Below are 26,446 nucleotides of genomic sequence, written 5' to 3' on the forward strand. Positions count from 1 at the left end.
TTAAAAGCTTCTTAAGACACATTTTAACAGTTTTTTAGGTTTTTTTAGGCCATCCAATATGTTGTTAAAGTCATGCGAGCTTCTACGAAAGAAAGAATAAAAACAAATATAAGCTTGATTCAAAACTTTTAAATGCATAGTTCAACCCACCATTAGCAGGAAATCCGCGTCCATACACCTGCCGTTAATCTAGTGGGACCACCTAATCACTGAAGAAACTAATGCTCTGGATCGGAGTGGTGTGGGCCCAACTGCCTGATACGCGTCCGAAAGTGGGCACAGAATCGGTGACGCGGCTTAGCTACTACCGATGTGGTTGGGATCTGACCGTGGGGGCCACCTCGATGTATGCATTGTGTATCCACGCCGTTCATCCATTTTTCAGCTTATTTTAGAACAGGGTACCTAAAATGAACCACATAAAAATCTTAGGTGGACCACACCATAGGAAATAGTGGACAATGACAATTAAAAATATTTTGTGGGCTACAAAAGTTTTCAATCAAGCTCGTAATTGTGTTTTCCCTTCATCTAGGTCTGTGTCACATTATCTACGGATTGGATGGTAAATGAAAATTACGGTGGGCCATGGAAGTTTTTAATGGTTAGAGTTCAATGAACACTGTTTCTTATGGTGTAGTCCGCCTAGGATTTTTATGTACTTCAATTTTAGTACTGTTATCTAAAATAATCTATAAAAACGGATAGACGTCGTGGATATACAATGCATACATCTAGGTGGGCCCATGATCAGGGTCCTACCCACATCGTTGGTTCCTGGTCGCAGCTAAGTCGCGTCCCAGAATCGAGCCTCTCGTCGTCCGGATACTCGAAGAAGAGACTCAGGCTAGCCAGAAGCTCCTCGACCTTTCCGACCGGGCAGACCCGAGCCCGATCCTAAGACAAGATATAGCTGCCCGTCATCCTACGGGCAGCGAGTTTTCCAGAACGTCCACATGTCAGCACGCAACCCACCTTCCCTCCATAAAACCCTCGCTCCTCTCATCCTTTCTTATCATCTCCCCGTAGACATCAAAGCTACTCAGAAGTAGAAAAACAGCAAAGGAAAAACCAGTGTTCATTTCCAGTGCTTCTAGGGTTAGGGTTTTTTCATTCTATTTCCAGATCTTTGAATTCTCTCTCTATCGAACTTCTGTTACAGTTCTAGGATTCTGAATTCCCTCTCTATCGAACTTCTGTTACAGTTCTAGGATTCTTTTTCGATTTTCCCGTAATCTCTCATTTATTGAATCAGACCCCTCAGGACCCCTCTTTTTGGCATCCAACACCCTTATTTCTTGGAGACTTACCTGATTACGGTCGAAAATGGCGTCGTCGTCGGCAGCACAGATCCACGTTCTGGGCGGCGGCGCTGGATTCGGTTATTCGACGCCGAAGAGGACAGGGAGCTCCGCCGCGCCGAGGACGGTTTTTTTGGGGCAAAGATTGGGTAGCAGTGGCTTGCCACGGTCGGCTTTCTTGAAGATGGGGAAGAGGAACGGAAGCACCAGGACTACGGTGGGGCCTGTTCGAGTTGTCAATGAGAAGGTTGTGGGGATTGATCTTGGCACCACGAACTCGGCTGTGGCGGCAATGGAAGGTGGGAAGCCAACGATTGTGACTAATGCTGAGGGGCAGCGTACGACACCGTCCGTCGTTGCCTACACGAAGAATGGGGACCGCCTCGTTGGGCAGATTGCAAAGAGGCAGGCTGTTGTTAACCCTGAGAACACGTTCTTTTCTGTCAAGAGGTTCATTGGAAGGAAGATGTCAGAGGTTGATGAGGAGTCGAAGCAGGTGTCATACCGAGTGGTGAGGGACGAGAACGGGAATGTCAAACTTGAGTGCCCTGCAATTGGGAAGCAGTTTGCAGCTGAGGAGATCTCTGCTCAGGTTCGAATCTTCTATCATTTTATCTTTTTGAGGGTTATGCTAATGTGCGCTGAAAGTGATACTGTTCTCTTTATCCTTAACCACCTGTGGTGGATTGTGGTTTTAATTATGGAAATTGTTGATATGGAAATTTTGAGATATTGACATTTGCAATGCTGGAGAACTTTTATATTTGTTATCGGGAAGCTAACAAAAAAATCTTGGGAAGAAAGCATATTGAGAACCCACCTGAAGTAGTTGATTTATTCTCATTGATCGATTTGATTTACTCCATTTAATGGTTTTGAATTAGTTGTATGAATGCTCAGTTTTTTACATAATTGAATAGTGACAACATGTTTGAGCGAGTGCAATACTTTATTGTCTGAAGCAGCTTGTAATTCTACCAGTTGTGTTGTTAAAAGTAGTGATTGGTGCTATTGTATTCTGGAAGAGAATTATTGGTTTCGAGCTCATCTTCTTCATCAGTCCCTTGCTTTTTGTTAGTATAAGGATGCTTCTTTGTATCTTTTAGCTAGTCTGTATTTGGAAGTAAAAGTGCACATGCTTTCTTTGTGAAAAAAAAAATAGTATTGATCATGTTATTTATTGAATGCGGATGGTGAATATAAGATTGTTGTAGGCTCCAAACCATGGCTCAGTTGTAGACAGTGGGTTTCATCATTGAGGTCGTCACAGGTTTGAGTCCATGTAACCTTTCAAAAAAAGAATATAAGATTGTTGTTAATCCGGGAGTCCAGAAATTACATTGTGTTCCTGGTTCTCCTTCAGTAAGGAAGTTATTGCATTTGTTTCTCCTTAATGCATCGACGATTGAGTCATTTATTTACAAGGGAAAAAAATCAACCACAGTAGACCAGCGCCTGTTCTCTAATTTTTATTATATCAAGTTTTACCTATTTATTCACAACTGCGCACCTTTTGGTTGGAGATTTGAAAATCTAGCTGTTTGGGCACACATTTTCATGACATTAAGCTAACATGGAAGCATTATTCTTGTATGTTCAGGTTTTGAGGAAGCTTGTGGATGATGCATCAAAGTTTTTAAATGACAAGGTCACTAAAGCAGTTGTTACTGTTCCTGCATACTTCAATGATTCCCAAAGGACAGCAACAAAAGATGCTGGTCGTATTGCTGGTTTAGAAGTTCTTCGCATCATCAATGAGCCCACTGCTGCTTCATTGGCATATGGATTTGAGAAGAAGAACAATGAAACCATTCTTGTATTTGACCTAGGGGGTGGCACCTTTGACGTGTCAGGTATTAAGAAGACTTATGTTATTGCTTCATCTTGCTTGCCTTTGTCTAACATGATTGAATCCTTCATTCCTTTTCTCTACCAGTGTATCTTAGTTTAGGGAGCTGCAACATAATAAATATTGTCTGGAATAGTTAAAAACCTGTTATGGTGTTCACTGAACTCCCATGGCAACTCACATGAACTGGGTTGCCGCAAGAAAATAATCTTCTTACCACTTCTGGCATTCATATGCATGTGAGTGTACTTTTGAGTATGAATATATTTATGATGTGGCGGCACTATTATATTTGCCACTTGGAGACTCTTGACCCTTTACAGCTTTTTGGAGGCAATTTCTCAACAATGGCTTTCTTTTTTCCCTTTTAAAAAAGAAGTGAATGTCGATGGTCGAGCTTATTATTAAGCTCTGGTAATGGGGTCTGGATGCCTTTTATAGGTGTTCATCATGGTGTACCTTTATCCATGACTAATGCTGCTACAAACCCGTCGTGCATTACAAGCCATTGCATTTTTTGTAATCGTGTGCATGCGACCTTCCTGGTAATGGTTCCTGCAAAAAATTACTAATAGCGACGTTTCTTGGATTCTTTGTCAGCATAATTGGTCCTTTTCTTATTGGGATGTATTTTGACGTATAAACGATTGATTTTTTGCCTTGTCATCGAGTAATTACAAGATACTACTAAATTATAATGGTTATTGTTTTGAATATTTATTTGTATGGATGAGTAGGAAGTCACCGACTGACACCCCATATCCATGGCCATGTTCTGCATGCATGCCTTTTTCCAAGTCACATAAAGACTGTCAGTTACCCTTTGTTCCACATCTATTAGTTAATAATTTTGAATGCCAATGAGATATTTTCATTTCTCACAATAAATCCTGTATGTTTCTTTCTTTTGAACTACACACACACACACACGCATACATACATACTTGGCTGTAATGCTGTATCTGCCTTTCTATTTTGAGTATGGCGATCATTTTTACTGTTGTAGTTCCTGTAATCTCCTCAAGAGTCATTCAAGCTTGTCATCTAGTTGGCACTTTCTGTTATTGTATTTCAGAGTCTGTTCTATTGTGGTTCTAGTGTCATGTTCACATGAAGCATTGCTGCTACCTTTTGCGTCGAACATGTTATGTTGTAGACACTGTTGCTACCTTTTGCCTTGAACATGTCATGTTGTACAACAACTGTTCCGTTAACTTAAAAAAAAAATAAAATTGTTCCCTTCTTTATGTAGAGATTGCCAATGGATTTTTTATTTTTATTTTCTTTAATTCTAAGCATTTGAAAGGAAGTGGTTGTCAAACTCGAGCAACTATTTGGAGTGCTAGCGTCCATCTGTGGTTTGGAGCTTTCAACTAGGGAAAATTTTAGGTATGACTAATATTAAAAAAGAAAAAAAATCAGATATGAGCTTTCAACGCAAGGAAATGGCTCAGTGACAAGGATGCTGATTGCAGAGAATTTTGCTTGAATCACTCAGTTCTATCTTGATTACTAATAGTCCTCAAGAAAAAGGACTTCCAGTATCACAGCAGTCCTTTTCGTGGCTATCAGTTGGACCTATTTAATTTCATAGATTGATGTTAAAGCAACTGCGAGAAAGTCCTTTTCAAGCTAGAACTTGGACTTGGGCCTAGTTAGGGGTGGATAGGAGGGGTCAGGTGGGTGAAATGGGTGTGTATGAGAGGTTGTGCATTGCCTTGTTTGGCATGTGTGCAATTAAACCATCATGTAACTTGTTAATGACCAAGTTCTATGATGTACCTACTGTTTTAACTAAATGTTTGGTTTTTGGGATTGCAGTTCTTGAGGTTGGAGATGGAGTATTTGAGGTACTCTCTACCTCTGGGGATACACATTTGGGTGGTGATGACTTTGACAAGGTTGGATTCTTATCCATCACCATTATTTATGAGAAAAATTTTAAGAGTTGTCACCTTTGGTATTGTAGATGGTAATTATGGTTTGTTGGATTTTAAACATGCACCATTAATTCAAACAGAGAGTTGTTGATTGGCTTGCTTCGAACTTCAAGAGAGATGAAGGTATTGATCTTCTAAGGGACAAACAAGCTCTCCAGCGTCTCACTGAGACGGCAGAGAAGGCCAAGATGGAGTTGTCTTCCTTGACTCAGACAAATATTAGGTTCGTTGATTTGTCTTTATGCTCCCAGGAGCTTGATGGTTCTCATGCAGGTTGTTTTTTATTCCTTATTAGTATCTCTTCCTAAAAATGACTCTCCTTTTTGTCAGTTTACCATTCATTACTGCAACTGCGGATGGCCCCAAGCACATTGAAACAACTCTTACAAGGGCCAAGTTTGAAGAATTGTGCTCTGACCTACTTGATCGGTAAGTAATTTCTTTTCTATTAATGCTATTGTTCATAATCTTTATTTCTTTTTTGAAAGGCAAAGAATTTTATTAAAAGAAGATCAAAAGAATACAACCCAAAGGAAATAAGAAAAACAACACAAGACGCCCCCAAATTGGGGACCTAATCCCATTGTATACCAAAATGTTTATGTAATGGCTGTTACATAATGGTAACAACCATAAACGTTACGTGTTATGGAGCTGAAAGGACCGTCACAGAAAAAGTGCCCCGTTACAGACCATAATGGCCCCATAATGGTCCCAAATCAGTTATTGTTTTCAAAAAAATAAAAAAGGCCCAACAGCCATAACAGCCCGTATCATAACAGTAATGCCGGTGGCTGTAACGGCCACCGTTATTGTTATCGAGCACCTTGCCCAATCGCTGATTAGTAAGAAAGCCTTAGAAATTGTTGCCGAAATAGAGGCACTCAAATTCTTGCCCCCCCCCCCCCACCAAAAAAAAAAACAAAAACAAAACAAAAACCACCCACCCAATGGTCCAAAGACCAGCAAGCAAGGCTTTCCTCCGCTTGTTTCTTCTGGATCTGATTAGCATTCCATCGTGCCATGAAAATAGCCAACCCTTCCGCTAAGTGCGGCATCACCCAAGGGATGTTGACGAAATTCAAAATATCGTCCCCCATACCTCCAACAAATGGGTATAGGACAAAGCTATCTCATAGCATAATGTGTAGTGAATGCTATAGAATGTAGTGTAGCTAAAATGCTACGTGGTGTAAGCTACAGAGCATGTAGCATAGTGGGTAGCATATGCTACCCACAGTAGCTCGTAGCATAATGTGTAGTGTACGCTACGGAATGTAGCGTAGCTAAAACACTACATAGTGTATGCAGGTAGCGTAAGTTATAGAGCATGTAGCATAGCGTGTATGCTACCCGAAATCTCATTTTTTAAGTGTTTCTTCTATGTTAGTTCAACACCTATTTTAAAATGGCAGTGGCTCATTCCCATCACACATGTCATTACATTAGATCAATCTAGGCTATCCATATTGTGGATAGAGTACTTGGATCAATTTAGACCATCCAAATTGTGGTCCATAATGTGAATTTGTGTAAGATATATATATATATATATATATATATATATATATATCTTTGTGAAGATCGTTATGTAAAAACACATTTTTGACATCCAATTGATGTAGAGGCCAACCGCGGTTTATGGCGATAGACAAGATGCATATATAGTTTAATTTGGTCACTGTGACAAGTTTCATTGTAATCTTCTTCATACTTACGAGTGAAGTCCTTGGCAACTAGCCATGTTTTATATCTGTCTATTGATCCATCAACTTTATATTTAACGATGAACATCCAATTTGCATACGATGGTATGTTTGGTTGGTGGAAGAGTGATTAATTCTCAAATATTTAGGGTCACACAGGGCATCTACAATCTTGGTTGGGAAAAATATAGATGATATAGATTAAAAAAAGTATGGTAAGGAGAGAGACTTATGGGAGACATAGTTGCTAATGGAATGATGTGTACAATACTGAGGTCCTTTGTGGAGGGCAACTGGGCAATCCATTTGTTCTGGTTCTAACGTTGAACAATGGTGTTTGAGGCGAGTGGGAATTTTCTTCCTCTAAGAGTAGACCTTGAGTTAATTGGTTGGAGTGGGGTTTAAGACCTCTTAAATATGAGATTCATTAATGAGAGGAAGTGGAAGAGGTGTAAGTGTGTGTATATTGTCTTGTGAATTGAAATAAGGTACGCTCTTAAAGGATGTGACATCCTTGGAAACATATCTTTTCTTATTTACAAGATGATAACATTTGTACCCTTTCTCAGAGTTTTGCATACCCCACGAACACATTTTATTGATTGTGGACCTAGGTTTGTGCGAGATGGTGCACCCAAAACACTTTTGGAGGTAGGATAAATAGAGATGCATGAGGTTGCAAAACTTGTAATGGGTAGTTGCCTATGAAAACATCGGTACTTGTAATGGGTAGTTGCCTATGAAAACATCGGTCAGAGACCGATTGATTTTATATGTACTTGTGTAGCAAGGAGAATAGCTTTATCTCAATTTTTTGGTATTGATATGCCTATTAGTAAAGATTGGGTGACTTTTAATAATGTCGATTTTTACATTTAGCTACTTTGTTTTGTTGCCTTGTGTAAGGGCACAAGGTTTGAAATTCTACATTACATATGCGAAATATTTTTGTAAGTCCTAGTGTATATATTCTCAAGCATTATTAGATTAAAATGTTTTAACCTTGGTATTGTATTGTGTAGTAACTATATATATATATATATATATATATATATATATATATATAAGGTTCTATGCGGTCGAGGTCGAGCTGTGTGGGCCCCACCATGATGCATGTCTAACATCAACACTGTGCATTTGATGGGCCCCCTTTAAATGATGGGATATCCCAAAAATCAGCTGTATATGTAACTCAAGTGGGCCATACCATCTAAAATCATGTGAAGACATGCCCAAAACACATAAAAGCACTTGGTGGGGCCCACACGAAATTTGGATGCATCTGAAGCTTGGTCTGACCCCTCACCCAAGTGGGACACACATGATGGATGGGCTGGATTTGTGAACCACATCTCGGTGGGCCCAACAAATGATTATGAATGTTTTGATGGACGGTAACCCCTCTCAACTTTTGTATGTGGTGTGGCCCACACAAGTCATAAATTGACTTGATTTTTAAGCCCTAGGCCCACCATGGAATGGTGCATCTGATTGATGGGGTAGATGTTCGACACGCATCACGGTGGGCCCACACAACTCGTGCTCATGGGAAATTCCCATGAGCTCGACCGCATAGAACTTTTTCCCATATATATATATATATCTGGAAAAAGTTCTATATATATATATATATATATATATATATATATATATATATATATATATATATATATATATATATATATATAGAGTCATGCTCACCCTACGCACCTATGCACGTGCATACCTTTGCTCACGTGTCATGGGTGTCTAATCTAAATGGTTCATATGATGTGGAATCCCATGAAACCCCATGGGACAAATTTTCGCTCAGATCTAAAATTCCAGCCGACCATAGCAAAGATAAATGAAAATCAAGGGAGGAAACTGTTTTCATTTTTCATGTCCCATCAAAGTTTTAGATCAAAGTAAAACTTGGGCCTGGGGGGTTTCACGAGGTGCTGCTTCACATGAACGGTTCAGATTTTGGATTCATATCACGTATGATGGATTCTCAAAAAAGTTCGTATGTAGTGTACGAATTGGTTCGCAGGTGAGCGTTTCGTATATATATATATATATATATATATATATATATATAGATATATATATATATATATATATATATATATATATATATATATAAAATCAATATTTTTCATAACAATGAGAAGATAAACCATGTAAATCGCGAAAATTCATTGATAAATGATAGGAGACGTAGTTGCTAATGGAATGATGCGTACAAGACCGAGGTCCTTTGTAGAGGGCAACTAGGCAATCCATTTGTTCTGGTTCCAACGTTGAAGAGTGGTGTTTGAGGCGAGTGGGAATTTTCTTCCTCTGAGAGTAGACCTTGAGTTAATTGGTTGGAGTGGGGTTTAAGACCTCTTAAATATGAGATTCGTTAATGAGAGGAAGTGGAAGCGGTGTAAGAGTATGTATATTATCTCGTGAATTGAAATAAGGTATGTTCTCAAAGGATGTGACATCCTTAGCAACGTATCTTTTCTTATTTACAGGATGATAACATTTGTACCCTTTCTCAGAGTTTTGAGTACCCCACAAACACATTTTATTGATTGTGGACCTAGGTTTGTGCGAGATGATGCACCCAAACACTTTTGGAGGTAGGATAAATAGAGATGCATGAGTTTGCAAAACTTGTAATGGGTAGTTGCCTTTGAGAACATCGGTCAGAGACCGATTGATTATATTTGTACTTGTGTAGCAAGGAGAATAGCTTTATCTCAATTTTTTGGTATTGATATGCCTATTAGTAAAGATTGTGTGGCTTCTAATAATGCCGGTTTTTACATTTAGCTACTCTGTTTTGTTGCTGTGTGTAAGGGCACAAGGTTTGAAGTTCTACATTACATACGCAAAATATTTTTGTAAGTCCTAGTGTATATATTCCCAAGCATTATTAGATCGAAATGTTTTAACCTTGGTATTGTATTGTGTAGAAACCATTATATATATATATATATATATATATATATATATAAATCATTGGGGGCTTACCTCACAACTTTTTATAAGATAAACCATGTAAATTGTGAAAATTCATTGATAAATGATAGGAAATCTTTGAAGCCAAATACAGAAACTATGGAGCAACTCCCCATGTGTCTGAATGGTTTAAGCTGAAATGAATTCAATGTCTTTATATTACTCAAGGTAAATGTAGTTTGACAATGCTTGACTGACAAGTTTTACATTGTAAGTAATCAATTTTATTGAATTTTTTAGGGGAAAAAAATGGACATAATGATTACAAAGATATATGACCTGGTTATCAATTTTATTGAATTTTTTAGGAAAAAAATGACATAATGATTACAAAGAGATGATCTAGGTGGGCGTGCCAAAGGGTCACTCAATTTTTTTTATCTGTATATCGAATGCTGAAACACAAATACAGCTAGGTCGTTCTCGATTGAGAAGATAGAGTACTTGATCTTCGTGGCTACAACCAATTGTCTTCTTCATTGCCAGATCCTAGATGACATGATGGGATTAATAAAAAGTAACACAACAATTTAATTGTTTGGTTAGTGATCTTATGGAAAGAAGATTAGATGAAAACAAGGGAACATGCACTGTAGAAGAAATAGACGGGGAATAAGAAAGACAAAAGGTTTCCTTTCTTAGAGCTTGAAAAGGGAACCGTTGGCCAATTTAATATTGAGATAGGAGAGTATGAAATGTATTCATCAGTTGGACCTGTTGTGCAATCAGATGCCTTGAATCAATGATCTAGGATGTTTGGGAAACACGGTTTGTAGTTGCAAAAGCACATGAAATGACTGATTTATTTGGTTAGCAACGATGATGGATGTGTGAAGAGCTGCCACTTTTAGGTCACTAATGGTTTTATCACTTGGTTCTTGATTACTATGGGTGGAAGTATCTTCAATACTACTCACATTGGCAAAAGAATTTGTTTTGATATCCTTTGGCCAAAGATGAGGATGAGGGACCTAACAATATTCCTTTAGATGTCTTCTTCCACAATGTGTGCACGTAAGCTTATATTTGTCCATGTTTCTTCATCTAGTTCCTTGCCCTTAGCATCTTTAGAGTTTGTAGTCAAGGCTAACTATTCTAGAAGGATGGCATGGGAAATATTCCGTTGTCTCGCCTCTATATGTATGTAATTGTATGTAGTAGAAAGAGATTCTTGGGAGAGAATTTTGCATTTGTTGAGGTTTGAAGTTCAAACCCAGATTAACAAGAAACTTAAAAGAGTTGAGAGTTGTCATATTTGAATTTTCAGAACTTCCAGTTCTATGATAGCTGTTTGACAGTTATTCAACTCTTAGTACTTTTTAGTTCAAATTAGCAAAATATTCTTTGACGGTTCCATCTCCTTGTTTGGGATTGTTTATCTCTGTGTGGAGTGATCAAGTTGGGCTAAGTCTTTTTGTTGGGAGTACATTTTAGCGACTTTATCCCACATCCGTTGCTGTTTTGAAGAGATAAGAGCCCACGATTAGTGTTTGGTTGCATGGAGTTTAGCCACCAAGACATTGCAAGCCAGTTTTCACTTTCCCATTCATCATATGTGGGTTCATCAGAATTGAGTTGTTTCTTAGTTCTTGTAATGTATCCAGTCTCTTTCAAGCTCCTATATGCATCCGGGCTGCCTGGGAGTGCTATAAATAATTTGTGCCATCTAGTTACTCCAGTTATTGTAATTTTAGGGTTGTCCATTTGTCAAAATGAAATCTGGGTGTGTTTATCATCTCCTATTTAGAGAATTTAAAAAAAAAAAAAAAAAACTTTATAGAATAGTCAGAGTGCCTGTTAGAGGATCGCAAGCTAGCTTTGCCACTAAAAATTGGTCCAGAGGATGGATCTAATGGTAGATGATGATCCAGGTGGTCTAGAAGGTAGATTTGGTGATGAATGAAGACGATTCCACTAGATCTGGCAGCAGCAGGTGGTCTTGGAGACCGATCGAGCGCTTATTGGAGTATTACATGTCAGATCCAATGCCATTAGGTCGTCCATATGATAGTTCCAGAGACAGCAGGTGGTTCTGGAGAGTTCAATGCTAGATCCTGCAGCAATTGGAGGCCTGCAAGGCAGTTCCAGCAATGTCAGTGACTTCTAGGCTGGATTTCGACAATATTAGAGGCTTCTGGGCTTGATTCTGGCGATGTTAAGAGGCTTTTGGGCTTGACTCTGGGGACGTTAGAGGATTTTGCGTTTGATTTCAGTGGCACCAGAGGCTTCAGGGCTCAGATCTGGCTACAGAATGGCGTTGAGACTGGATTCTGGCGACATCAGAAGCTTTGGTTGTTGATCTGGAACCAGAAATGGCTTTAGGGTTGAAATCCAGCAACGACTAGGACTCCTAGATCCATATCTGATGCCAGCGATGGAGTTTGGTGACTGCAGGGGCTTCTGGTGACAGATCTGGGTGCCAAAAAAAGGGCCGGAATCTGTAGTAGGGGTACTGAAGCTTCTTTGGTGAGATTTGTATCTGGGGATATGCCATTTCTACTTCCAAAGAGGCTGACCGGAGGCCGGAGGAGAAAGACCTTCCGGATGAATTACTGATGCATCTGTAGGGTGGCGGAGAAACACCGGTCTCCTCACTTTCACCATCTTACCAGTTTAAAAAAAAATTGACTGAAAACCTTCAAAATGAAGGCTGAAGAAGAGTAGGATTACCAGGACTGGCTAAAGTGGAGAACGGAAGGAAAGATGGGATCAGTAATGCTATGATACCATGTGAAATCAGGAGAAGAAGAGATAGGAAGAGAGATTTGTCTGTTCTCTCCCTCCTCGATATTGAATTTAAAAGAGAAGACTTCAGGCTAGAGAAATTGTTTTACAAGAGGAGACTTAATGAGATAAACATAAAAAGGGGATTAGATTTCCTAATCCTAATTGTAATCAAAGTATGGTATTCCACATGCGTACGCAGATTTGTGTACACCGCAGGTGTATGCTAATCTCCCAACAGGGGAATAATCCCATGTATCTGGACCGGGTGGGTTGGGTTGAATATAGAGGAATTTGAGTTGAATTCGGATTGGACCCCTCAGGTTGGAATTTGGGTTTGGATTGCAGGTTGGGTCCTCTTGAGGTTGGGCTGGGCCTAAGGTTGATCCTCAACCGGACCCAACCTGCATGAGTTGCACCCTTAGGGCCTGTTTGGATTTACATATACCATTGTGTTGCATTGTGTCCATCTACTGTTAAAGTATACGTTCGACCAAAATCGAAATACATCCACATACGCAGAGGACAGGCGAGTGTTTGGATTAGATTGCTTGTTAGGCAAGTATACAAATGCGTCCAAGTAGCCAATGTTTGGATACGACGTATATGGGCCATGTAGTGTATATACTTTTTATATCAAAGCCGAAATGCATTGCCTCTTACCACTACCTGGCTTTGATGGGTTGATGGTCAGTGCCATGTGGTCCTCAAAATGATGTCTGTGACCCATCCATGCCGTCCATCTATTTTACACTCGTCAGATCGTGAATGAATTAGGCCCTTGTAGTCAAACCATCCTGTCAGCCCATTCATGGTGGGGCTCATATAGCCATCCATCATTACCCACGGATGGAGGTGAGGGAGGCAATCCGATTCGGCTGCCAGGATCTACTACTTGTGGGACCCATCAGGATATGGCCCAGTGCATCATTCCGTACAAACTCAAGGAAGATATGAGTAATACCTCCACCAATGATCAGCTCGGATGTAGCAGAGTCTTACCGCAAAAAAAACTTTCCAAAAACAGATGGTGTAGAAGAAGAAAAAGGAGTGCGGGTTTTTATAATCGTAGACTTCTTCAAATCAAGGTCTATCCATGCCCTTCACTTACCTTTAATGGTTGCATGCATTGGTCATATCCCATCTTCCACACTGACTGAAGAATATTGCAAAACCCTTTGATATGACGTCCTGAGATTTACTTGAAAATCTCCTGATTCAGTGGTATACCGAGATGTGGAAAGTAAAAATCTCTTTCACAAACAGAGGTGTATACGCAGACCGTATACACCCCATTGGAACAAGGGCTACTTGAGTTCAAAGAGGCCGGTGCGACCTAACTCCTGAATTGGCTCATTTTTTCAGGAGAGAAGCGTACCGATACGGATTAGGGAAGGAGGACATCGGTTCCTGAACAATCTGGTTTCAGACCTCCGATCTGGGAAAGGAAATCCCAGATCGTCCCGTTCCAACTCTTTAAAACGAGTTTCGCCTGTGATATGAATCGCAAACCGTCGAAAGAGATTCGGAGGAGGTGACTGACTACATGCAGTAGAAGGCGGACGATGGGAAGAGGTGAGGGAGTAGCATGCAATGGTCATCCATAGATGCGGCTTCCCTTCCGTCCCGGATGTCTTACCCAATACTACATCATGAGTGCATTGCACTGCTCGATGCACTCGCCTTGGACAATATTGCACCACCATCTCTTAATCTTCATTCCGTGACGTATTCGCGGGGATGGTATACCCTGGATTTCAACTTAGTATCAAACATAGTATATGGTCTATTTCGACATTTAATACAATACAAATCAATCCTGACCGTCAATCCAAACAGGGCCTTAGGAGCTATACAGACTCGAATTTATGAAAGAAGTGACTTCCCTTAAATTTGTTATTTTCTTTTAGGGGCTTTGTTTTTGGACATATTTTCAGTTTCATTGACAGATTTCATATCTGTTGTTAGATATCATTGTTTCAGTTTCATCGACAGATCACATCTGTTGTTAGATATCATAGTTTCAGTTTCATTGACAGATTTCATATCTGTTGTTAGATGTCATGGAACAGATGCCTGCTAATTTGGATATTTTTGGCACTTCCAAGTATAAAGCTGAAACAATTTCATGTTGTCTTTGCTAGGCTTAAAACCCCTGTAGAAAATGCATTGAGAGATGCGAAGCTCTCCTACAAGGATTTGGATGAGGTCATCCTTGTTGGTGGATCAACCAGAACTCCTGCAGTTCAGGAACTTGTGAAAAAGTTGACCGGAAAAGAGCCCAATGTCACTGTTAATCCAGATGAAGTTGTTGCTCTTGGTGCTGCGGTTCAGGTGAGTCATGATATCTGTGTTCCAAAGTTCTGTATTTACTCTGATATGTTCCCCATTCTCTCATCAGAAATGGACCTTCATAAGAACTGTCTTGACTCTCCAGATGATTCTGTTGTATGACTGTGCTGATGTTTGGGTATATCATGATCTCCGTTACTTTAATTCACTGAATTCCAGGCAGGGGTACTGGCTGGGGATGTTAGTGACATTGTGCTCTTAGATGTGACGCCGTTATCTCTTGGTTTGGAGACTTTGGGTGGGGTGATGACGAAGATCATTCCGAGGAACACAACATTGCCCACCTCTAAATCTGAAGTCTTCTCAACTGCTGCAGATGGTCAGACGAGCGTTGAGATCAATGTTCTCCAGGGGGAGAGGGAGTTTGTGAGGGACAACAAATCTCTTGGTAGCTTCCGTTTAGATGGAATCCCACCAGCTCCTCGTGGTGTCCCGCAGATAGAAGTCAAGTTCGACATTGATGCCAATGGTATCCTCTCCGTTACTGCTGTTGACAAGGGCACGGGGAAGAAACAAGACATCACTATTACTGGCGCCAGCACATTGCCCAGCGATGAGGTCTGTTATTTATTTATTTATTTTACTGCAGCCGCTATTAATAGTCAATCAGCTCTTAGAAGACTGGGTCTTGCATGTGAAAATATCAATGCTGAAACAGATACTATTTTAAGCTTGTAAAAGTATAAATTCACCTTCATCTAGTTTTGAGTTCTGTCAATGCTAAAAAAATAGAGAGATTTCTGTAAATGGGTTCTTCACTGATCCTGCTAACATGAGCTACATGAGCTTGGAAAACAAAGTCTAGTCCAATGGATTTTGATTGATTGTTACAAGAAAATGTATGTTGCAGGTGGAGAGGATGGTGAACGAGGCAGAGAAGTATGCAAAGGAAGACAAAGAGAAGAGGGATGCCATAGACACAAAGAACCAGGCAGAGTCCCTCATCTACCAGACGGAGAAGCAGCTGAAGGAGCTGGGAGACAAGGTCCCGGCCCCTGTCAAGGAGAAGGTGGAGTCCAAACTGGGAGAGCTCAAGGCTGCGCTCTCTGGTGGGTCGACTCAAGGCATGAAGAATGCCATGAATGCACTCAACCAGGAGGTGATGCAGCTTGGCCAGTCCCTCTACAGCCAACCTGGTGCACCCAGTTCGGGACCTGCTCCTGGGGCCGAGTCTGGGCCAGCCACTGGCAAAGCACCAGACGGCAGCGATGTCATTGATGCTGACTTTACTGATAGCAAGTGAGAAAGGTGAAAGGTGAGCCTTTTTTTTTAAATTTTATTTTTTTGGTTGGTGACCTGTATAGGATACGATTGTAAGAGGAATAATGGGATTAGGACATAGTTTTTCTTTTTCTTGTGGGGTTTTGGAATGAGAAATAGATACTAGGATTTTATGCTGTTGTTATAGCAAAGCCCACAATTGCAGACGCGGTTCTCTGGAAAGGCTTTTAAAGAAAGGAACGGGTGTCTTCTTCTTCTTCCTCTTATTTTTATTTTATTTTATTTTATGCCTTAGATTAGTGTCAATCGGGTGAATATGTAAAGAGTAGTTTGTTTGCGAATCCATTTCATCCCTTTTTTAAGGACCTTTGATAGCAAGGATTTAAGAGGAATTTGACCCCTTAAATCCTCAAAAAGATTCGAGATCTTCCTTTTGGTATTTCGATTGTAAGCCCATAGATATTATGCTAGTGGCACGGGTTAGCTCAATCGAAACCAAGTGTAACCCTGCTGTTCCCAATCTACAGTCCCAAGATTATATTGGTTATGTTGGAAATTTTGTGAATATTTCTATCATTAAATTTATTCACATGTGAGAAAAAAACACACTATAATTCTAATCAAAATCCAGGTTGCCAAACACAATTTCTGAATTTCACATGATTCAAAATTCAAGCTGTCAAACACTCAGATTTTGAATCCAAGCCCCTTGAAAGCCACGCTGCCTGACAACCTCATAGAGCAAGAACTAATGGTCCTGATTAAAAGGATAATGCGACCCAACAATTAGGACTAGCTTTTTGCTTCCTCCTACTTCATAGTGGAGGTTTGCTGGACCTACACTCATCTTGCATGTGCACCCACTATTACATGGTTGCTGGACATGTTAGGGAAAGATGGTGTGTCCCAGAAATGAGGTGGGCTCTTAAGTGTGGCCTTTGGCAAGTTGCCTGTAGAATTAACATTCATTTTGCACAAGGTTTGGCCTGTTATATGAGGGGACAGGTAATTGGTGAGTTGGAGCTGGTTTGCACGCAAGCTGCTGTTTGTAAAGGTGATATCATTTAGGGAGAAGAGTAGACTAGGGCTGTTAACATGCACTCAAAAAGTTCGAAGAGGGCTCTGGAGAGTTGGGCCCAAGTTCGAAATCCAGGCTCGCTGGCTCTTGCTCCATTCTGGTCAGTTTCAATGCTTAAGATTTCCTCTGCTCCATTCTGATCAGTTTCAATGCTTAAGATTTCCTTTACATTTTCGATGGGCTTGACTACTCTTGGAGACTTTTAAGTATGGCTGAGCATTGCCACAAGTTCTGAAGCTCGTTCAGGTGGTTCCCATGAAAGCTGTGCATCGTCTCCTTCTCGCTTAACTGCAGCTTCTGATGTCTTTGGTTGGAAATAAAGAGTTAACACATCTTATGATATATAAACGGCTTTAGTTTGCTTTTCCTGAACCGTGGTATTGTTTCAGTCTTGTTTTGGACACGACCAAGGGCTAATGGCACGTATTTTATTTCCACTGAACAAGTCGTCTTGTTTATTGGTTTGATGCTCTGTTTGTTTTATAGGCATTCTGCCTTTTTGGTCGGTTAATAAAGCTTACCATCCAAAACGAGAGAGAGAGAGAGAGAGAGAGAGAGAGAGAGTATTTGCTTACTATTCATGAACGAGCTGAATTTTCTCGATCCATTTCAGTTCTGCTTCTGAATCATTTTAGAGCATTATATCTACACCGTTCATCTATTTTTAGAGATCATTTTAGAGCATTATCCAAAAAAATGAATCATATCCAAAGATCATCTGGACCACACAACAATTAGCAGAGGAGATAATGATTTTCACCCTAAAACAATTCTTAGGGCCCACCATAACGTTTATTTTCCATCCAATCTATTCATAAGGTCACAAAGACTTGAATAAAGAGGAATTTTTTATTTATTTATTTATATTGATCCAAAACTTCTGTGATCCCAAAAAGGGTTTCAATGGTAGACGTTCAATCCCCTACTGCTTTTTACAGTGTGGTCCACTTGATAGTTAGATCTGTCTTATTTTTCGTCTCAAGCCTTAATACAAGCTCGTCAAATGAATGGACGGTTTGGATATAACACATACCTCATGATCAGACCCACAGAACTCACTGAGGTCAATACAGCAGCTATATAGTGTAATACAGCAGCTATATAGTGTGAGGTACACTAGCCAATCCGCTACCCTTTTTTAGGCATTCCACCTTTTTGGTCGGTTAATAAAGCTTACCATCCAAAACGAGAGAGAGAGAGAGAGAGAGAGAGAGAGAGAGAGAGTATTTGCTCACTATTCATGAACAAGCTGAATTTTCTCGATCCGTTTCAGTTCTGCCTAATTGCTTAGGCTAAACACTTATGGGACATGTTTGTCTTTCTATGCGACAAATCCTACTATTCCATAATCCATTTCCAAGCCAGCCCACCCACCCCCCCAAAATAAATAAATAAAAGAAAGAAAAATCCTGTAAGGGAAAATGTATTGACCCATTTTCAACGGATTCTATATCACGAATTGGTTTCAACAAAAAATTATCCACCCGATGAAAATCTTTTACTCTTTTAACAATAGAATTTCCTCTGCTTTCTTGTGTATTCCCCCCAAGGGATTCTCTTCAAAAGCACCACATCCCTTTTACTCAAACCTGCCAATCCATGATCTTGAAAGAATTGCAAATCCCTCCTACATTAACAACCTTCATTGCACATCTTCCAAACACCACAGACCCAAAAAAAAAAAAAAAACCATTTGAACCAAGACCCACTATAGTAGGCAGATCAGATGATCAGTCTCTCTCTTATTCCCATCTGTGTCTCATGGGGCTCCGTGGGAGGCCATCTCCATCCCCTAGTCCTCCACTCCTATAGGCCCCACACCCATCCATGTGTCCGCATCCTACGTACCCACCACTCACCCTGCATGGCCCAACTGGAGAGTAGTACCTCACAGCCTGCCCCGTCTGAATCCGTGCAGCATCAGCTCGAACTGTCACTGCCGGTGGCATTGGCTTTCCAACAAGCATGTTGTGGTGGAAATGCTGATGGTGGGTGTGCTGGTAAGGCCCATTGCTAAGTAGGTTGGGTGAGCTATGCACCTTGTGCACCTCCTGTTGTATGCAACGACTATGATGGCTGCAGCCAACTACACTGTTACACATGACTGCATCGTGATCCGAATTGTAGGAGGTTTCAGGGGCGATGGACTTGGGTGAAGAGCCTGTGGAAGAGACGGTGAAGATCGAGTGGCCCACGCTGCTAGGAGAACGTAAGATACCATTGATAGCATCAACATAACGCTGCTCTAGCGGATTGGTGGTAGAGTCCCCAGCAATGCTGCTCGAGGTGATGGGGGTTGATGGGAAGAGGAAGGTGCGAAACCGTGGAGCCCCGCCGTGGGATGATGATTTGGACAGGCGATTGTACTCATCGAGCATGTGGTTGAGATCTTCATCACATGTGACAGAGACTAAGGTGTCGAGTTCCTCTGGAATCAGCTGGTACTTGAGGACTAGGTCGCCTTCCAACAAGCCAGTCACCTTCTTCATCAGTTCTGCAAGGAGGAGGAAAAAAGAAAGAAATGTTAACAAAAGAGAGACATGCAGAGGAATTCAATTTGGACAGTTCTCATTGTCTGTGTTTTATCCACATACCGTTCCTCCATTTTGCCAGCTCATTTTAGGGCATGACCCCAAAAATGAGGCAGATCTAATCTTAGGTGGACCACACCAAAGGAAACAGTGGTGATTGAACACCCACCATTAAAAACTTTTTTGGGGGCTACAACAGTTCGGGATCAAGCTGATATTTGTGTTTTCCCTTCATCCAGGTCTGTGTGACCCAATCAATAGGTTGGATGGCAAATAAACAGTATAGTGGGTCCTAGGAAGTTTTTAATGTGGCAGTTCAATCACCACTCACCACTGTTTCCTGTGGTGTGGTCCACCTGAGATTTCGATCTGCCTAATTTTCAGCTCATGCTTTAAAATGAACTGGCAAAATGGATGGACAATGTGGGTAAAACACACACATACATAATGGTAGGGCCCACAACTTTTCCAGCACTGACCAAGAACCGTGCTGTGTGCTACACTATGCAATCTGAGTATGGCACACGTGTACATGATACAGACCGCTCATCAGGCAGGCCAGCCCATCACCATGTGCATACCCATGGGGCTATGGCCAAAATCAGGTTGACTGGGAGATCCTGAGTGCTCTGTGTGGGAAAAGGCGCCAGTGTTACTGTTGAGCATTGTAACAAGCAATTGGGATTTTGTCCAGTTTGGCTGATATTAGGTTTGGCCATGGTGGGGACCATCAGGATGAGCGGCCTAGATCTTGTCCATGTCAACCATGTGTACAATTGAGAATTCATGTGCAGTGACATGTGAGCAATTAGCGCTAGAGTAGAGAAAGAGACGGGTGAAGTCATGTTTGAGTCGAGCCAGCACTCAATGTGCCTAGACCTATAGAAGGGGGTCCACCTATATCAATCCTCACATGTATGAAAGAAATGGACAGTTAAAAGAGGATAACCGTCAGTCCAAACTGAATATCATCTATCGTTAGTTCATGTGAATTACTCGTACATTCAAACTAAGTGGGGTCTACAATGATGTGTGAATACCATCTAATCGGTCCATTAGATATGCCCCAATGTTAGGCCTACATCCCAAAATCCAGCCCGATTCATAACTTAGCTGACCCACAGGGCAAACATTAGGGAGGAGAGACCCACTCTAGAAACTTCTAGATGGAATATGGATCCACCGTGTAGTGTATATGTCATCTCACACCCACTCATCAGGTGTGCCCCACCATGATTAAGGCTAACCAAATCTCAAAATTTTCAAATTTTAAAGTCAGCCATAACAAGTGGATACATAGGCTGTAGAAATGATTGTACATTGCTCATGTGGTGTGTCCCACCTGAGTTTGACAGGGATGATTCTGGGGATGTACCATGCCCACGAGGAGTCTACCCTAATGAACGGTTTGGATTAAACATAAACATTGCGGGTGTGCCCGACTCAGCTCGAATGCACGCAATCATTCCCCTTTTTATGTTATGGGAAAGGGCTATATATAGCCATTCTGGACCGTCCATTCAGTGTTTAAAAAAAAAAAAAACGGAGAATTGGAAACAATAGGATCAGTAGGGCAAATCAAGCGTTCAGATTGTCCAATCAGTGTGATTTTCAGGTTATGCTCAATCTAGGTCGAAGTCCACAAATTGGACGGTCCAAAAACGCGAACGGCGGATTAGAATGCAATGCAATCGGGTATAATGTTGAGCAGGAAAGCATATGAAAAAAGCAGAAGGGGAAGAAACTCGCCTGAGAAGGTGATGTCACGGGGGACAGCCACGACACGTGTGACCCCACCCACGTACTTGAGCTGTCCGTCTGATGGCCTGGGCAATATCTTCCCCCCATAACTGCACAAGAACTTCACCCGATTCTTCGGCGACGATACTGCCTCCTCGCCCATCCCAACTCTCTACTCGCCGATATTCAGGTCCCGACCACGGAACGTGATGTCTTCCCGCTTTTCTATACCTCGCCCTCACCACCAAAACAACCGTCCAAGATCCGACCAGCGACAGAAATTTACTCAATCCTACGTTTCAGTTCCGCTCCTATAAAAGCATGCAACAAATCGCCAAACGCTTCTTAGACACGGAGAAGGGCAATAAATAGAGAGACGGCCCACCTATGGAGAGATAGAATCGAGCACACGTACGCCCTGATGGCACGTGTGCTAGCTTTTGCAGCAAACCGTCTATAAATAACTAATAAATAAATTCGAGTTTGGAAGTTTCTCGAACCTCTCAGATCGGCCTTGCCCTAGATTCCTTTCCTCTTCTTTTACACCAACCTGAAAAATTATTTATTTATATATATCAGATAAATAATAATAAAATAAAGCTCACGGAATTATAAAAAAAAAAATAATAATAATTGAGAATCTCTCTTTCTCCTCAAGTTACAGGGCATCCGCACACGCGTCCACGAGGAACATTCGTACGGGATTCGAGAAGTTTGTTGGAGGATCCTTATTATGAATGTTTATAGTAGGTGTAGCGCGGCAAACGTGAACCAAGAAACGGACGGTTACGAATGAATAAGATAATCAATGCTCTATTTCGACGCGCATGTGCTGCCGTTAATCTGATGAGTGTACCGGCTACTGGTCTTGAACCAATGCACCTTCTGATGAGCGTCCCGGATTACCTAACATACGTTGGCACGTGTGATGATTCGATTACAACGGACGTGGATTGCGTGGGTCCACTGATGTCAGGACTTTGTGGGGCCCACCATGAAGTATGCATTTTATCCACGCCGTATATCTATTTTGGCAGATTATTTCTGGGAATAAGCACAAAATCGAAACATATCAAGATCTTAAGTGGACCACACCACAGGAAACCGTGGGATAATGACATCCACTGTTTAAACCTTGGCCTACAGTGATGTTGCCGGAGCCGATTCGGTACTACCCCACCAGGCTAGAGACGGACGGTCAGGTCAGGGCATTGTGGGGCACACCATTATGTATATGTTTAACCACTCTGTCCATCTATTTTGAAAGATAACGTTAGCACATGATGCTAAGTAGGAGGAAATTTGAAAGTTCATGTGTACCACACTATACGATTCAGCATGGATTAAACTCTTATCATTGAAAACTCGCTGAGGCCTGCCTAATGTTTATTTGCCATCTACCTTGTTCATGAGGTCACATGGACCTGTATGAAGGATAAAACATAAATATCAGCTTGATACAAAACTACATCGGATCCAAGGAGTTCTCAACCGTAGATTTTCAATCCCCACTGCTTCCTGTGATGAGGTCTACTTTCATCTGACTCTGTTTTAGGCTCTGCTCTAAAATGAACTTTCAAAATATATAGATAAAAATAAAACGTATATATAATGATGGACCCCACAAAGCCCTTGACATCCGTCTCAGGCAAGGTCCTTGATGGGAGAGTATCCGATCCGACAATTTATTTGTCATCCCATTCTACTTAATGTGATAGATAAGTAACTTATTTCAAATAAACAAGTTTGGTTTATAATTAGTTATAAGTAACTTCTTTACTTAAAAGTAAATGATAAATAGAGTTAATTTTTTTTTATAGTTTTTCTACTTTTCATGAGTTGTAGAAGAAAAAAATAAAAGACACCAAGAGGAGAAGCTAATAAGTATTTGTTTAAGACAGAAAGGAGAAGCTAATAAGTATTTGCTTAACAAATGTACTTACCTTCTTAATAAGTAGAAATTAAGATAAGTTACTTGTGGCATAAGTAGCTTATCTAAAGCAACTTGCAACCGTCCCCTTATGGTGTGGTCTACTTTATAAGTAGAAATTAAGATAAGTTACTACTGGCGGGTGTTAAATCCCCACTGATTCTCATGGTGTGGTTTACTTTAACTTTGGATATGCTTCAGTTTTGAAATCATACCCTACACCAATATGGAAAAATGGTTGGACAATGGAATTGAAATACATATATCATGGGGGGCCCTAGCGTCCTCGCACCATGTAGCTACATGCACAGTATCCCCTTGGGTAGATTGTCCACTGATTGTCGTACCGAATAACTCAGCGCGCGGGTCACTCAGCACGGTCTGAATAAACCCTATGCCCCCATTTGATATAAACTCTATGCCCCCATTTGATATCTGTGTATTATCTGCATCATCCATCTATTGCCTCAGCTAGTTTTAGAGCATGAGCCTAGAATTGGAGCATATCCTAAAAAAAAAAAAAAAAAAAAAAAGTGGAAATGAAACGCCTAGACATGAAACCCATTAGGGCTCACTGTAGGCAGTAGAAGGTTTCAAGGGTCAATTTCATCATCCCCACTTCCTGTAATCTCCTCGCGATAGAGAAGTCCAAGGAGAATGAACGGGAAAAGATTGAAGAGATCTCGGCCATTCAGCAGGTGGGGCTAAAAAATCGGGACATTCAGCTCATCATGTGCATGTCACGTGTATGGAAACAATGGACAGAAGAAAGAAGTGACCGGCTGTCTACTGTAATTTACACGTGCGGCCCACTCGATGAGAGGACGTCGATATCTACGACGGAGCACGGTGACTCTCACCTGATCGAGTGGCCCATACCCGCACACGTGTTCCATGCAGGGACGTGTACGGTTGGTGGCTATTCATTTCCCTCTTTGATCACCTTGGGTACTTTCCTTCAAGGGAAATAACCACCAAAAGCGCCCTAATTCAGACGTCCTACCTGAAACTTGTACTTGATAGGGACACTCCAAATGGGGTCCACATTCCACTACCCAAATCCTATGATATGAAATAATTTCCAATATCCTAGAAAAGAAAGTTTTAATAAAAAATCATACGATCTTAACCATCCAAACAATAGCTCTACCAATTGGACGGGTGTGATTTGTCAACTGTTGAAACTCGTGATAGCAATCAATCCAAATGGGGAAATACCCAGTGAACGGTCCGGATCATGGAAACATTTGGCCAAAAAGAAAAATGAAAGAAGGAATCAAGATTGCAGCTTTTTTTTAAAAAAAGCCTTTGCTAGGCCCACACGCGTGCAATAAAGCTCATATTCAGGCTACAAAAGTGCCAGCATGGCACGAAATTTCCAAGATCCAGTCCATCCATCTGATTGGAAGCATTGGATAGATGCCCTGCCCAATCAAGTAGGTTGATCTACCGTTCAGTTGGGTCACGGTTTGCAAAAAAAATCGACGGCTCTGAAAAACTTGACTGAAGTTTTCTAAAACCCATCCGACCAATCTGATGGATGGAACAGATCTCACACGTACGTGCCATGCTGGCACATGTACGGCGCGTACACGAATTCTATTGCAGACGCGTGTACCCTTAGCACGAAATCCCTATATATAAAAAACTACTAAGATAAAAAGGAAAAGATTTCCCATGCGATCTGGCTCCGAACTCGCAGCCGCGTGATGATCCAAAGCGTTCATCCAGCTTATATGCTCCACGGAGGAAAGAAAAATCTACTGAGATCCTCACCATCTATTCAAGGCAAGTAAGAAACTGCTTTTCTGGACCGTTGATTCTAACTTACACGGTATGGACGGTGAGATATCTGATCGATTTATAGTGGATCCTTCTGGATGAGCAGCTAGGATCATCAGATGGTGAGGCAGAAGGAGCAGGCATCGTGGGACCGCCTCCCACCAAGGTTTGAAATCGGTGTGTCAGGTATCGTATCGTTCACCAACGATACAGCCACGTATCTGCCTGTATCGGATATTTCGGGCCGATACATCGGTATCGTTTCGGGCGATACGTACCGGTTCCGGACGATACTCTCTACAGTCTTTTACAGCAAAAACTGCTAGATCGCACAAATCCTCTAATGGCGAATAAAACAGCTCAAATCAGGAAAGAGCAGAAATCAAAGCTCCAATAACGATCCTTCCAGATTTTAATCGAATCTGCTATAAAATTCCTATCCCAATGGCTCCCCTATATAAAAAAAACGCACTAAAGAAGAAATCGCAAAAACTAACAGAAATCGAATCTCCCATGTCCAAATCGCGACCGACTCAACAGCAAAATCCAAAACCTGTAACGGAAATAATCTTCCGATCGAAGAAAAAACCTCAATAATCATAAGAAACGCTCAATCTACGAGATAGAGAGTACTCCGAGATGGTGAAAAGAGAGCAGAAATCGAAAATCGATACCGTATATTTCTACCTCAGCTACGAGGAGAAAGAGAGCAGCAATCGTAGATCAGTACCGTGTGTTTCTTCCTCAGCCACGAGCGCTCGATCCAGAGAGAGAGAGAGAGAGAGAGAGAGAGAGAGAGAGAGAGGTGTTTGGAGAAGCGACTGGAAATCTGGTATTTATATGTTGGGAATTAGAAAAGGGAAGAGAGAAGGGAAAGGAATATTCCAAGGAGAGCTGAAAAGAAATGGGAAAATACGTTTTACTCCTTTCCTCGCTATCCGGGAATGGAGGTTTCTCAACGTCTCTCCTTTCCCTTTCTCTCTTTTCTTTTTTTCCATTTCTAAGACAAAAAAACCAACGCCTCTTTTATACGCTTCTCCCACTTGCATTTCGGAATAATGCCATTGATGACGTAAATTACCTATATACTCTTCCCCTTGAATATAGGCCCACCTCTCTCCAGTAAACTCGGCTGGGTAAACTGGGGATCGGGATGGTGAATCTAGTGGTCCCCACTAGGGATGGCCGATGGTCAAGGATTCGCCCAAAATGTATGAAGCAAAATGGATGGCTAAGATTGTCTGATTTGGGTGAATTTTGAACCACAGGCCGTCTAGAGGTATCGAGCCCACCATGATCTA

General features: G+C 41.2%; 2 protein-coding genes across 3 annotated transcripts; one reads left to right on the forward strand and one right to left on the reverse strand.

The window, feature by feature from the left end:
* The first annotated feature begins 852 nt into the window (after positions 1 to 852).
* On the forward strand, positions 853 to 16,254 carry LOC131235981 (heat shock 70 kDa protein 6, chloroplastic-like). Its single transcript, XM_058233086.1, has 9 exons — positions 853 to 1,098; positions 1,256 to 1,893; positions 2,902 to 3,154; positions 4,972 to 5,051; positions 5,171 to 5,313; positions 5,421 to 5,519; positions 14,656 to 14,845; positions 15,023 to 15,421; positions 15,714 to 16,254. The coding sequence occupies exons 2-9, from the start codon at positions 1,327 to 1,329 to the stop codon at positions 16,104 to 16,106; spliced, it is 2,124 nt and encodes a 707-aa protein (XP_058089069.1). The 5' UTR covers positions 853 to 1,098; positions 1,256 to 1,326; the 3' UTR covers positions 16,107 to 16,254.
* A 2,318-nt stretch (positions 16,255 to 18,572) lies between these two features.
* On the reverse strand, positions 18,573 to 26,138 carry LOC131235983 (uncharacterized). 2 transcript variants are annotated; one of them, XM_058233088.1, is made up of 4 exons: positions 25,876 to 26,138; positions 21,934 to 21,983; positions 21,443 to 21,744; positions 18,573 to 19,656 (listed from the first exon to the last, which is right to left on the reverse strand). In XM_058233088.1, the coding sequence occupies exons 3-4, from the start codon at positions 21,594 to 21,596 to the stop codon at positions 18,905 to 18,907; spliced, it is 906 nt and encodes a 301-aa protein (XP_058089071.1). In that variant the 5' UTR covers positions 21,597 to 21,744; positions 21,934 to 21,983; positions 25,876 to 26,138; the 3' UTR covers positions 18,573 to 18,904. The 2 variants fall into 2 exon arrangements, with proteins under 2 accessions (XP_058089071.1, XP_058089072.1); XM_058233089.1 differs by lacking the exon at positions 21,934 to 21,983.
* Positions 26,139 to 26,446: the final 308 nt, after the last annotated feature.

The sequence above is a fragment of the Magnolia sinica genome, unplaced genomic scaffold (genome assembly GCF_029962835.1).
Source record: "Magnolia sinica isolate HGM2019 unplaced genomic scaffold, MsV1 ctg100, whole genome shotgun sequence".
In the NCBI taxonomy this organism is placed as follows: domain Eukaryota; kingdom Viridiplantae; phylum Streptophyta; class Magnoliopsida; order Magnoliales; family Magnoliaceae; genus Magnolia; species Magnolia sinica.